The following is a 12,200-nucleotide window of genomic DNA, read 5'->3' as shown; positions in this document are numbered from 1 at the left end:
AAGCATTTTTGTGTCTAATGTGATTTAACCCTCATGCGGGTGTTTTTTTTTTTTTTCTGTGATTAATTAATCTAAAAAAAAAAATTACAAAAAGAAATTCTTATAGTAGAAACTCCAGTAGAAAACAATATCAAACAGTAGTTGAAGCAGGAAAAACCCAAGAAATTTCCAGGTGGATTAAATGATGTAAAATAAACACCGATGATCTTTGTGGAGAAATGAAAAACAGCCCTGAGGTATGTAACTCTACCTCGGGGATGAGCTGAAACAGGGCGTTGGAGTACAGCGTGCCAATGGCCAGGGCTATGAAGTAGAGCAGCAGCCGCTTGTAAAAGGTTTTCTTCATGAAGGGCACCACGCTGGCCCCGATCAGCGAACACAGAGAGATCAGTGTCACACACAGGAGCCCATAACCCCAAACTGACCAATGGAGCAGAAAGGAAAGACAAAGACAGCCAGTTAGTGCGGTGATTATCTTATCTGATTGATTATCAGGGTAAAAATCACAGAACAAAGATTCCTGTAGGAGAAAGAATTAAACAAGGAGCCCGTTATCCACTGGGAATCTGCCCTGAGGATGACTATTTACCTTCCTGTGAGGCAGCATTTGAAACCAGTCCATTTCATTCACAGAGGAAGTCATTACAGATACAGACCTTGTTCCAGGCTGCTCAGATGTCACTGCATACAGGGATACAGGAAAAACCTGAGCAGCGTCACTGCTAACAAAGGACACCAAACCAGCTGCACTGGAAATACTTTATGTATCTATGTGTGTTTGGTACTAGGGATGCACGATTTGTCGGCCTGAGCATCAGCATCGGTCGATGTTTGTCATTTTTTTAACATATCAGTATTAATAACTAAAACTTGCTGCCATTTGTAAAAAGAGTCCTTTTGTCACAGAATCAAAAGGTTTCGGAAATTTATATATTGCATTTAACATCAGTTATTGGTCATAACAGGAATATAAATATCGGATATTGATATCGGTCTACATTTTCAGATCGGTGCCTCCCTAGAAAACACTAAATTTTACTGTTTATATTGGGGCAAAATACAATTTATTAGGTCTTTACTGGATTAATGAAAAACCAGACTGAATCTGATAAAGACCAGGTCAATTTTAAGTGTATGTATTTTATTTTGAATGTTCATGTAACATCTACACATAGATACAAAAAGCATGTCAAATGCCAGGTAAGGTTAAGAAAAACCACCATCAAGAAACAAAGGCAGGAAGAGGAAAACCACCAACTAGAAACCTGATTAAAGGTGAAACAACTCTCTCTTCAAAGAATGAAAGACTAACATATTTTTCAGCTTTTTTTCCCCTTATTTTTTGTGCTCTGAAAAGGTCTGGATGTGTAGAAAGGTGTAAAAGATGTACGAATACAGCCAGCTAGCAAACCTCGGGTATGAGCTGGAGGACGGCTGTGGAGAAGAGCGTGCCAATGGCCAGAGCGATGAAATAGTTCAGCGCATGTTTCATGCAATTCGTCTTCATCAGAGGTACGATGGCAACTCCGGTGAGAGAGCAGGCATTGATCACAGTCACGCTCAGAAAAGAAAAACCCCACACTGCACGTGGAATAAAGAGGAGCATTAAAACACTGGGAAGAGCCAATTGAAATTACGTCTAGTTTTCAGAAATGTGTTTTAAAAAGTCCACTTTTTTCCACTTTAAAAATGGTTTTGAATATTAGCTGTTGAACATAAAAGCTATAGAAGAAAAAAATAAAAGTAAACGTGATAAAATACCAACAATGCAAAGCCTAAAAGGTAATAAAAAAAACAATCAAGAGTTGTCACAAACAGAAAACATTAAATGTAAACTACAAAACAATAATTAAACCTGTAAAAACAACAAAAACATTAAGAAAAATCATCTTTTTTTATCCAAGGCAGTTGCATCTGTAAAGTTTCTCAAATAAAATGTGAATTTGTTAGTGTTAGTAATGCACCTGTTGATACATTGAGACATTTTCCCGCTCTTTGCACCGTGTGCCCTGTTGCCTAGCAACCGTTCCTGCATTGAACACTAGCTGCTAAAAATGGAGTTTGAGTTTTGTTGCCACTTATTTAATCATTTATTAAGTCCACTGAATTCATTAAATAGGGATTTTCTTGTTATAATTTTTTTTTAAGTAGATGACAAAGTACACAACCGCTTTAAAGTGTCAACTTTTGTACCACCTTTAATAAACAGCCACAGTTTTTGTCCTGTTGTCTTGTTTGAATTGTAAATTATTCACATTTTCAGGATAGAGGGAAGATGATTAAAATACTTTATGGCAGTACATTTGTCAAAAAGTAAAAATAAAAAATAAAAAGTTCCCAGAAAATTTTTTTTTTTTGTCTACATTTGAAGAAAACTGAACATTATCTCTAAATTACAAGATTTAACATGCCATTATTATTTTTCATTTTACCCTAAAATGTTTAGGAAAAAAAAGACATTTAAAATCAGAATAATGTGCATGCTCCAAAAAAAAAACTTTTTTTGTTTTTTAGCCAAGTTTGTTTGTATAGCTTTATTTCTTTATAAAAAAATTAGCATTTGGAAACTGAATTTATGCATTTTATTTTTAATTTCCTGTAACAAATATTTCCAGTAATTCAAAAGAGTTGAAACTCAACCAACAAGCACTCAAATACTTTGTGAAGACAGTTGGTAATGATGATGGTAAAGCAGAAAAACATGAGCGAAGACACTAAACAGGAAAATAACTAATAATGTTTTTTAAAGATATTTCCACATAGGGTTCTGTGAACAAATTAAAATGTTCACATGTCAAAGCAGAGATAGCTGAGGCATGTGTCTAACCATGACGTCTGCCTCGGTGCTGCTGGGAAATCTCTGCAGGATCTGAGAGGGAAAACTGCTGAGGAGCCAAAATAAGCTTCTCCTAAGGGGGTGAGAAGAGGTGAGAGCGGCTGAGGAGGAAAAACAAATCTGTCGGTACAGAGAGGGAGGCCAAACTCTTCCTCTCACCTGTCGAATAATAAATACAGGACACTTTTCCCACAGCAAAATTCAAGCACTTCCAAGGTAAGTTTTCAAACCTTGCAGATAAAAACAATACAAATGAACTACAAATAGGACATTACTAATACTTTGTGGTAGTATTCCACATCCTACAGTAGGGACAAGTTAAACTAAAATATAACAAAATTGTATGTTTTGGAATGTGTCTCTACTGTTTCTCATCTGGTTAGTCTGAAAACGATACAAAACAATCTCTAAAAATATTCTCGCTAAGGTTTCTGGCATTTAATTTGGTCATTCTAACTGACCTAAAACAACAGAAGAGTGAGAAAATAAATGTTATCTTTCCAAATTCAGGCTCTTAATCCAACATTAGATTCCACTTTATTTAGAAAAAAACTTTGTAGTCTGAATATCAAGCACTTTCAAGGATTTTATATAGAATCAAGCACTTTCCAAACCTTGAAAACACCTACTTTCAAGGATCCCAAGCACCAGTTTGAAAACCAGCTGCAGAAATCTAAGTAATTTCACTCTTACAGATGTTCTCTGCAATATTTTCTGCAGTTGAAAAAGTAAAACAAAGTCTGTATGATCAACAACAACAACCAACAGAGGCCACTCTATTTCCAGTATCTTCAGGAAAAACTACTTCCAGGTTCTTCAAGGACGCCCTGCAGGCTGTGTTCATGCAGCATTATGGATTGAGTTACAGTGACTCAGCTGCTGATGAAAGATGAGCTTTGCTATGGCGACCACTTCATCTGGATTAGATCCATACCACAATATGGACATGCAGGTGAAGCATTATTGGTGAAGCTGAAAGGTTATTGAGTGATAAATACACTCCAAGACTAGAAAGTAGAACATTTGGGGGATGAATAATTTCACTTTAAATGTGATTAGATGTCTAAAAATGACAGTGAAAGTGCTAGAAAAAAGTTAGAGATAACAACAAAATGTATAAGCAGTCATAAGAGTCACTTATGCATAAATATGTAAAAAAAAATTACAGAAAAGAAGAAAATAGCAATGCTCATGCTAAACCATTAAACACATAAGAGTTAGCTGAAACTAATGCTAAGCTGCTAAATACATAGAAAACATTAGCAGATGCTAACGCTAAACGGCTAAGTACATAAAAACATCAGCAGAAACTAACACAAAACCACCAAACACATAAGATCATTAGCAGAAGCTACAACCAAACTGCAAAATATATTAAAGCATTAGTAAAATAGCAAAGCTACTGCTAAACCACTAAGCATTAAATTAGCATAAGCTTCTGCTAAACACATAAAAGAATTAGCAGAAGCTAACGCTAAACCACTAACCACACTGAACAACTTAGCACAAACCAACGCTAACCGCCAAACCATTAAAAACATTAGCAGAAGATACTGCTAAGATGCTAAAACCATGACAGAATCAGCAGAAGATAACGCAAAACCACTAACCTCATTAACATTAAGCAAATTAGTTGAAGCTAATGCTAAATCACTAATCACATTAAAAAAGTAGCATCGTACCTTGTGACGAATTGAGGGGCTAGCATGCTAACTTTTATGCTTTTTCCCAGTAAGACACTGCAGCATTCTTCTCACCTTCTGCATCTGAAGGCCTGGGGGCGGGGTCAGTAATTAGCTCCTCCCCCTTTTTCGTCTTGCAGGTGCCAGCGTCCAGCTGCTGCAGCATGGTGGGGCACAGTTTCTGGAGACCTGGCCCGTCCAGCCGCGACTGCTCACTGATGCTGTAAATGGCCAGCGTGTCTGCAGGCAAGCACTGAGAAAGCAAACATTGGAATCAATCAATCAATCAATCAATCAATCAATCAATCAATCAATCAATCAATCAGGACGGAAAAACCACAAACCTACTGCTCATTTATTAACATCTTTTCATCAAATATGACTTTTAAGAGGTTTTTAGATTTATTCAAAAGGGAATCAGGTTTCAAAGTAACTACAGGTGGTGTTTTTTTAATATACCAACCACTAATCATCTACCTGTGCTAAGCCTGTTGCAATAATCCAATAAATTAACTGAAACAAGTGTGATAATTTCCATTTGCATTATTGTTTTTCTCTTTTTCTAACAAAAACTGGATAACAAAAGTCTTAAGTTTGGTACTTAGGCCTCAACTAGCCCGTTCTCAAGCACAACTTTGTTTACAGAGACTTCATAATTAATCTTATTTGTAGTTTCTGTCGTTTTATTCATTTTGGATATTTAAATGTTTTCCAGTGACGCCTTCATCTTTTTGAGAACACAGCCTTTTTCCTGAAACAGTTACAAAATTCCTGCAGCTTTAGGACACGAACAGAAACTCCTGATTTGATCCATGAGTAAAATCTGCAGTTCATTTTGTGCCAGAATCCTCTGCAACATTACATAACTGTTTAAATGTTCCCATTTCCTACCATATTATTTAATCTAGAAGGACAGGAGGTTATTAAACAAGTTCAAGGATAGTTTCTAGCAGATGTCTAACTCTATGCAGATGGCTCATATCTGACCGCATTACAGGTTTGCGTCTTGTTCCTTGATGTGCCCACCTGTTCAAACAAAAGACCTGCTGGTTTTTATCACCTTTTTCCCTTACAGCAACACCCAGCTCGGAACAAACCAAAGCTTTTTATTTTATTTTTCCAAGAACTCAACCTAAATCAATTCAAAAGCAGATCAGTGTCCGTGACACTAAGCATGGGAAGTATGAGAACTATGCCAGATTCTGCTCCGACACAAAGCTGGGGAACAAGTCGCTCCTCTTCCTCTGAGATGTGAACATGAAGGAGTAGCTTTAGATTTATTGGTCCAAGCAGAGATCAGACCAGAACCACATGAAGCAAAAACTGAACGTCAGGTTGGAAGAAAAACCTGCAGAATCTTACAAACCCAAAACGTTTTTCAGGCTCCAAATATCATCATTACATCCACTAGAAGTTAATATGGTACTTTAACTAGGCCTGCCATGATAACACATTTTACTGAACGATAACAAAACAACAGAAACAACAAATAAAATGAATTATAAAGTTTCTATAAACAAAACTGTCCGTCACGAAAGGTTTAGATGAGACCGAAGCACCAGACTAAACGCTTTCACCATCCAGTTTTGGTAGAAAAAGGGAGAGAAAAGAGAAAAGCAATAAATCATACAAATTAAAATTATTGAGTTTGTTTTAATTTAATCATGCGATTAATTTATTTGTTGCTTATAAATAGAGAAATTATACATATATGGAATTTTTACACGGGCCGGCACTTTAATGCATTAAACATTTTAACAGCATCTGTTTATCTAAAAGATAAAATATTTAACATTTTAATTCAGATGAAACAACTACGGTGAAAAAAAAAAACTATATTTATTTTAATTGTATTTTTGTTTTTATTATTGCCTCTTTTAAGACCTTATAATTTGTGTTTAGGTATTGTTAATAATGTCTTTCAAAAACACATAATTACTTAGTCGCATTTTCAAATTTCCTGTCAACTTTAAGCATTTTTTCACTCCAGGCTTAGCAAGTTTTCTGGGGGAAACCCTGGATCTGTTTAACCGTTTATATTGTCTTTTCCTCTTTAACAAACCTGCTGACTCACCAAAGATGTTGGAAAATATTTAGCTTACTAAGATTTTCTTTTTAAGTGTCTTTTGAGTCACTGTGATCCATAATCCTGACACATCGTAAAAATCCACTGAGTAAATATCCTGACCAGAGATAAAGAACAGTTCGTACCTTGGAGCCGTTTGTTTTGGGTGGCGTAACTGTCGTCGTCTTTGCCTCATCTCGGCCGTCGTTTGAGCTTTCGCTTTGGCTCTCACTCAGCAGCGCCAGGAGGGAGCGCAGCTGAGGCACCGTGATGGTACTGTTGTCTCCGTAGCGGGCCAGCAGGTCCTGGAGAACCTGGGCAGGTGACTGTGTGTCGCTCTGCTCCTGACACGTCACCTGGCCGGCCCGGCAGAGCAGCACGGCCAGCGCCAGCAGCAACACCGGCTGGGAGGTGATCGTCATAGTGACCCTGCCATGAGGGGACCAGATGGGCATGACTTCTTTAAAAGATGGCGGGTGTTATCTGCAGGCAGGAAACAAACAGTGAATCACACGTTTAAAGCTACGTCAGTCCAACTGAAAAACATGTATGAACATATATTCTGTTATAAGGTGACCTGTTATGCTCCTTGAACAAGTTGCACAGTGCAGTGTGACGTTATGAGTGCAAGATCCCGCCCCCATCTCCCTGCTGGAGGGCAAAGAGCTTTTAGCTAACGATGACTAGCAGTTATCAACATAATGCGCTAAATCTTAAATATGTGTCTGATATATAAAAGAAAAATGGACGAAGTGCTTTGCTACTAATTGTCAACACTACGGCAACGAGATAGCAAGGTCAGAAAAAAGTTTTAATTAAGAAAAAAATAACGAAGGAGAGGGAAGCAGTTCAGTTACGCTAGCTTGACTATGACAACCATAACATGTAGCTTTGCTGTGGAATTTGGCGTTTTTCAGTTCAGTTAAAAATTAAGAAAAAACAGCAACGTAAACACCAACTCTGATAGATCATTAGTAGAGCAAGTGTTTAAATTAGTTCATCAACCCCCGCAGCGTTAGATTAGCGAATAGTATTGATAGCTGTTCTACCACAGCGATCACACATTAGCGGCGTTTCTATCAGTTGCCACGGCAACGAGTCTGCGTATAGCATCGCCGACACAAAGAGTGACAAAAAAAAATACGAGTAGTTTTGAATTATTCTTCAATGTCTTTTTCTGTGCTAGCAGGACAAAAAAAAAACACAAAAACTTATTTTGCGATTCAAATCAGAAAAACAGTATGGCCGCTAATTATTTTCAACTTTGGGATTCTCGCCCAGGTTTCTAAAAACTTGGACAGCCCTTCTTTAAATCCAAATAAGCTGCTGCTGGCCTCATCCCCCCAACTCAACTTTTATACTCATGCGAAATTGGCTGCATCCTGAAGCGTACTAAACAACTGTACATCTTAGAAAAGCAGAAGTGGAGCCTCCTGCACAACTAACAAAAATGCAACAAGTGGTTTCTGTTGCATTCTTGTCTGTTCCAGCAGCCATTTTACAGCACATACAGTGGTAAAAACAGCTGACCAAACAAGCCGGAGTTCAGCTTGGGTTGCTAGGTAACAGACAGAACTCCGCTGGGGTTGCTAGGTAACAGCGCAGCGTGACTCAACAATCAGGAGGTTTTTGAAATGGCTCAATTTCCAGACACCAAAAGACATAAACTTGTTGCCATTTAACCTGTTCCATAAATTACAGCATGTGAACTGCAGATATGCTCCACTGCTGAAGAACCAATGGAAATTCAAGCTTCCACAGCAATTACACAATAACGCATTATGTAAACAAAACGTAAACATAAATGGATCCGTTTAATGTTAGATTCATTCAGCTGATGATTGTCTGACCACTACAGGAAACTCACTGAACACTGGGAATCATTTCCATACCATCGTTTGAACCATTAAGATGGAAAAAGAAACAAACTAAGAAAACAATCCAACAGCAGAGATTGTGACGTCACAAAAAGTAACCACCTGGTCACAGCACAGCAGAACACTGTGAATTCACCCCATTGTTCAAATATAGATAAACGCAATCATTTCCGTTTGAACTGAAATGATTCGTGATTATTAGTTAGCTTGCATAAATCTTTTTATTTTTAAAGTCCTAACTGTCAGTTTTGCCCATCTGAGACTGATCAATAATATGTTTTCAATATGTAATTTTTATAAAGGTTTTGTTGGATTTAGTGGCCTTTATTTGAAAGTAGTTTGACAGGAAGGGGGGGAATGAGAGAGGGGAAGGTGCGGCAAATGTCGCCAGGCCGGGAATCGAACCTGTGACCACTGCCACAGGGACTCAATGCATGGATCGTGCTTTGCCTCTGCGCCACCACAGCACCCCCATGTATTATTATTAATATATTGCATTTTGTTTGGCTGAGACTTCACAATCCATATGATTTATTGTTGCAGTTGTTTTGTTTATTTTGGATATTTAAAATGTTTCCACGTTCCAGTGCTAAATGTTCTTTAGAAATGAATGTTTCTTGATCTTTGAGGCCAAGTTGCATTGTTCTGCCTTTAGCTTTATATTAGTTAAAATGACAATATTATCCCTTATCGCAATAATTTCTAGGATAATTTATCTTCAAGGTAAATTTGTTATCTTGAAAGGCCTACATATAATCAAAATAATATCAGTTATCAGCAACGACACATTTTTATATCGACGCATCCATCCATCCATTATTTTTCTTCCAAAATCTAATTAACCAAATAATACAAGATTTTTAAGACCAGAGATATAGAGTGATGTCCTTTCTGTTTAAATATTTAATGTCATGTAATTATGTTCAACTTAATTAGATTAACTGGAAGATAGAAAGGTTTAAATCGAGTCAGGACATGCAGTTGATGATAATCCGGGTTCAGTAAAGCTGGTAGGCAACAGCAACTCAAATTACACTCCTTGAAACCTTGAAGGGACGTTGAACCCTGATGGAAGTTTTATACGTGCTGCTGAATCTAATCTCTGAAAGCAAATGGGTCCCAAAATATCTTTACAGAACAAACACGGGTGCATCCATCTTGTTTTACTCACTTCCTGACACCAAGTTTGATGCTGAGATTAAATACAAGCCCAGCATTTCTGACCCTGATTCACTTTAGAGTTGCCTGGAGGCGTAAATGTAAAGCTGGGCCAAACAAACAGAACCATTCATATTTGTGCTTGGGATGAAATGCTCACCTTTTTCCTCTGGACTCCCTGATGGTAGCTGCTACGTAAAGTGCTTGATTCAGTCCGTCTGGCCCGAGGCTCGGACCACGCAGAGCGATGCACTCCGTTTACCTCGTAGCCGAGACGGAAAAGCTGCCTGAAGGGAGCGGATGTGTCTTCGAGGTAGAGCTGGACTGTAAATAAAAGAGATAAACATTAAGGTCAGAAGGAAAAAAGAAAAAGCAGAGTAAGAAACATGAAGTTTGATTCAACCCACTCAGTTTTTTCTCCTCTATAACGTTCAGAGTTAAGCATTAAGCCATTCCTGATCTTTTCTAAAACTGTAGTGAGCATTCCTACTTGATTTGTACCCAGTAATTTTAAAAGGGAAGGTCACTTAGTGCCCTGGTGTTGTACTCCGGACAGAGAAACATTACAGCCACAAAAATGCAGTTCAGCTGCAATGAAGAAACACAGAAAGCTGCAAAACTATCACATTTCTGTGACAGAGAGCAAAGAAAGCAACAATCAAATAAGCCTCCTTTAACAAAAACGGCTTCTTCTTCTTTGAAGCATATTTCTAAAAACAAAACACATCAACTGTCTGCCCTTTTCCTGAATAGCAATTTAAAATGCACTTTCTAGATTAAAGGGAAAAGCAGCATGTAAGGAATGTAACATGCTCCAGAAAGTACTTTGTTACAGGCTGCAGATTACAGGAAGCACCTTGTGCTTTCTTACCAACAAGTAACTTTTATCCAAAAACTCTGAAATATTTAAATTAATCTGAGAAATTAAAACAAATTCTAGAACTTTTGGAGAAATTTCTGAGCTCCAAAAGTTGAAACTTTTCAAGAATAAAACATTTTTTTATATTAATCTCAGAACTTTGTTCTCAAAACAATTAAAATTGCTGAGCTATAATGGTCAAGAATTTGTTAGAACAAAAGTAAAACTTTTTATTATTATAAATTTTTAGGTCTCAGTAATTTGCAAAAAAGAAAAATTTGGAAAATTGTAAGAAAATAACTGCGTTTGTTTTTTTTAGATTAATATCACTACTTTTATAGAAAAAATTCAAAAATTCCCAAATTCCAAAATCAAAAACTAAAAGAAAAAGAAAGAAAAAAGAAAAAAATCATGGAAATTGCTGAGCTTCAAAAGTTTGAAAAAAAAAAAGTAAAAAACAAAAGTTTTAGATTCATTTCTGAACTTTTCTAGAAAAGTGTGAAAAGTCATGAATTTTTTACTTCTACACTCAAAAATGTCAAAGTTTTTCTGGAAATTTTCTAAGATTATTCTCTAAGATTAGTTTTTTCAAGCAAATTTTCCACTTTTGGAGCTCATAAGTTTCCAGGCATTTTTCTTTAGCAGAAATTTTTGTTTCTATCCACAACTACCTTGTGAATTGTCATGTGAATTTTGAAGTAAATATTAAAACGTTGCATTAAAAATGCAGGTCAGATCCAGTTCTGTGAGCTTAAAACACACGTATACATTTAAACGTATGAATCCATTGAACATTTAAATGTGAGTGTTTTCATCCATGTTAAGTCCTGCACTGGGTTTGATCAGCAAGTTTTCCTTTTCTTAACTTGTTTCCACATTTCTCTGGGCTGAAAGGAAACAACAAGACTGCCGTCTTCGATTAGTCCACCGCTCTGAATCGAACTAAACCCTGTCTACAAAAATCATCACGCTCCTGTTGATCAAATGGAGGCTTAGTGCAGTAAGAGGGAATAAAGAGGAAAACTCAAAGAGGAAGAAAAAAGATCATCATAAGCCTCCTTATCCGTTACTTTCTATTTCTGTATCTCCGAGTATTTGCAGTTTCACGATCGAGCAAAGAGTCAGAGGGCTCGGTACTGGCAGCTCTTGTTGTTGTTCAGGAGAACAGGAAGGTCAAGGCTGCAACAATTGGTCTATCTAGAGACTACAAACTGCAAACAGAACATTGAGTGAATAATAATAATAGGCTAAATATTTTTGGCACTAAGCAAGACATTCAAGTGTACTGAAGCTCAAGCTTTAAGATAAAATCTCAACAACTAACTAAACCTTGAAAGTAAAAAGTCTAAATCCTGTATTTAATCGTCTCTAAGTGAATAAAAAGGTGACGACATATCTGAGTTCACTTGAAATGAGACAAAACTGACCAGCACATAACTTTTCAGTAAGATATGATCTTGTTTTAAGCCAATAACTCCTTAATATTAATAAAAAAAATACTTACTCTGCTATCAGATTATTTCATTTATAACAAGACATTTTTCCAGTGTTATAAGTGAAATAATCTACCAATGAAACTAGAACTTTTTCAGGAATTATTAGTTTAAAACAAGCTCTTATATCCCTCTCCTCAGGCTGCCACCTTATCGTGGTGGAGGGGTTTGAGTGTCCCAATGATCCTAGGAGCTATGCTGTCTGGGGCTTTATGCCCCTGGTAGGGTCA

At 36.9% G+C, this 12,200-nt stretch overlaps 1 protein-coding gene across 5 annotated transcripts in view; it reads right to left on the bottom strand.

Moving 5' to 3' along the window:
- slc39a14 (solute carrier family 39 member 14) overlaps positions 1–12,200 on the bottom strand; it is a 36,252-nt gene that overhangs the window by 8,332 nt on the left and 15,720 nt on the right. For 4 of the 5 annotated variants that reach the window (XM_008417712.1, XM_008417713.2, XM_008417711.2 and 1 more), the window contains 4 exons: positions 9,779–9,942; positions 6,730–7,066; positions 4,594–4,771; positions 251–420 (listed from right to left, as the gene is read on the bottom strand). In XM_008417712.1, coding sequence (XP_008415934.1) covers positions 251–420; positions 4,594–4,771; positions 6,730–7,038 — 657 coding nt within the window. In that variant the 5' untranslated portion in view covers positions 7,039–7,066; positions 9,779–9,942. Of the gene's footprint in view, positions 1–250; positions 421–1,411; positions 1,582–4,593; positions 4,772–6,729; positions 7,067–9,778; positions 9,943–12,200 lie in introns of all 5 variants that reach the window. The other variant, XM_008417714.2, reaches the window with a different exon arrangement.

This window comes from Poecilia reticulata, linkage group LG9 (genome assembly GCF_000633615.1).
Source record: "Poecilia reticulata strain Guanapo linkage group LG9, Guppy_female_1.0+MT, whole genome shotgun sequence".
Taxonomy (NCBI): Eukaryota; Metazoa; Chordata; class Actinopteri; order Cyprinodontiformes; family Poeciliidae; genus Poecilia; species Poecilia reticulata.
The sequence above is the reverse complement of the archived record's forward strand: the minus strand, read 5'-3'. Positions and strand labels throughout refer to the sequence as shown.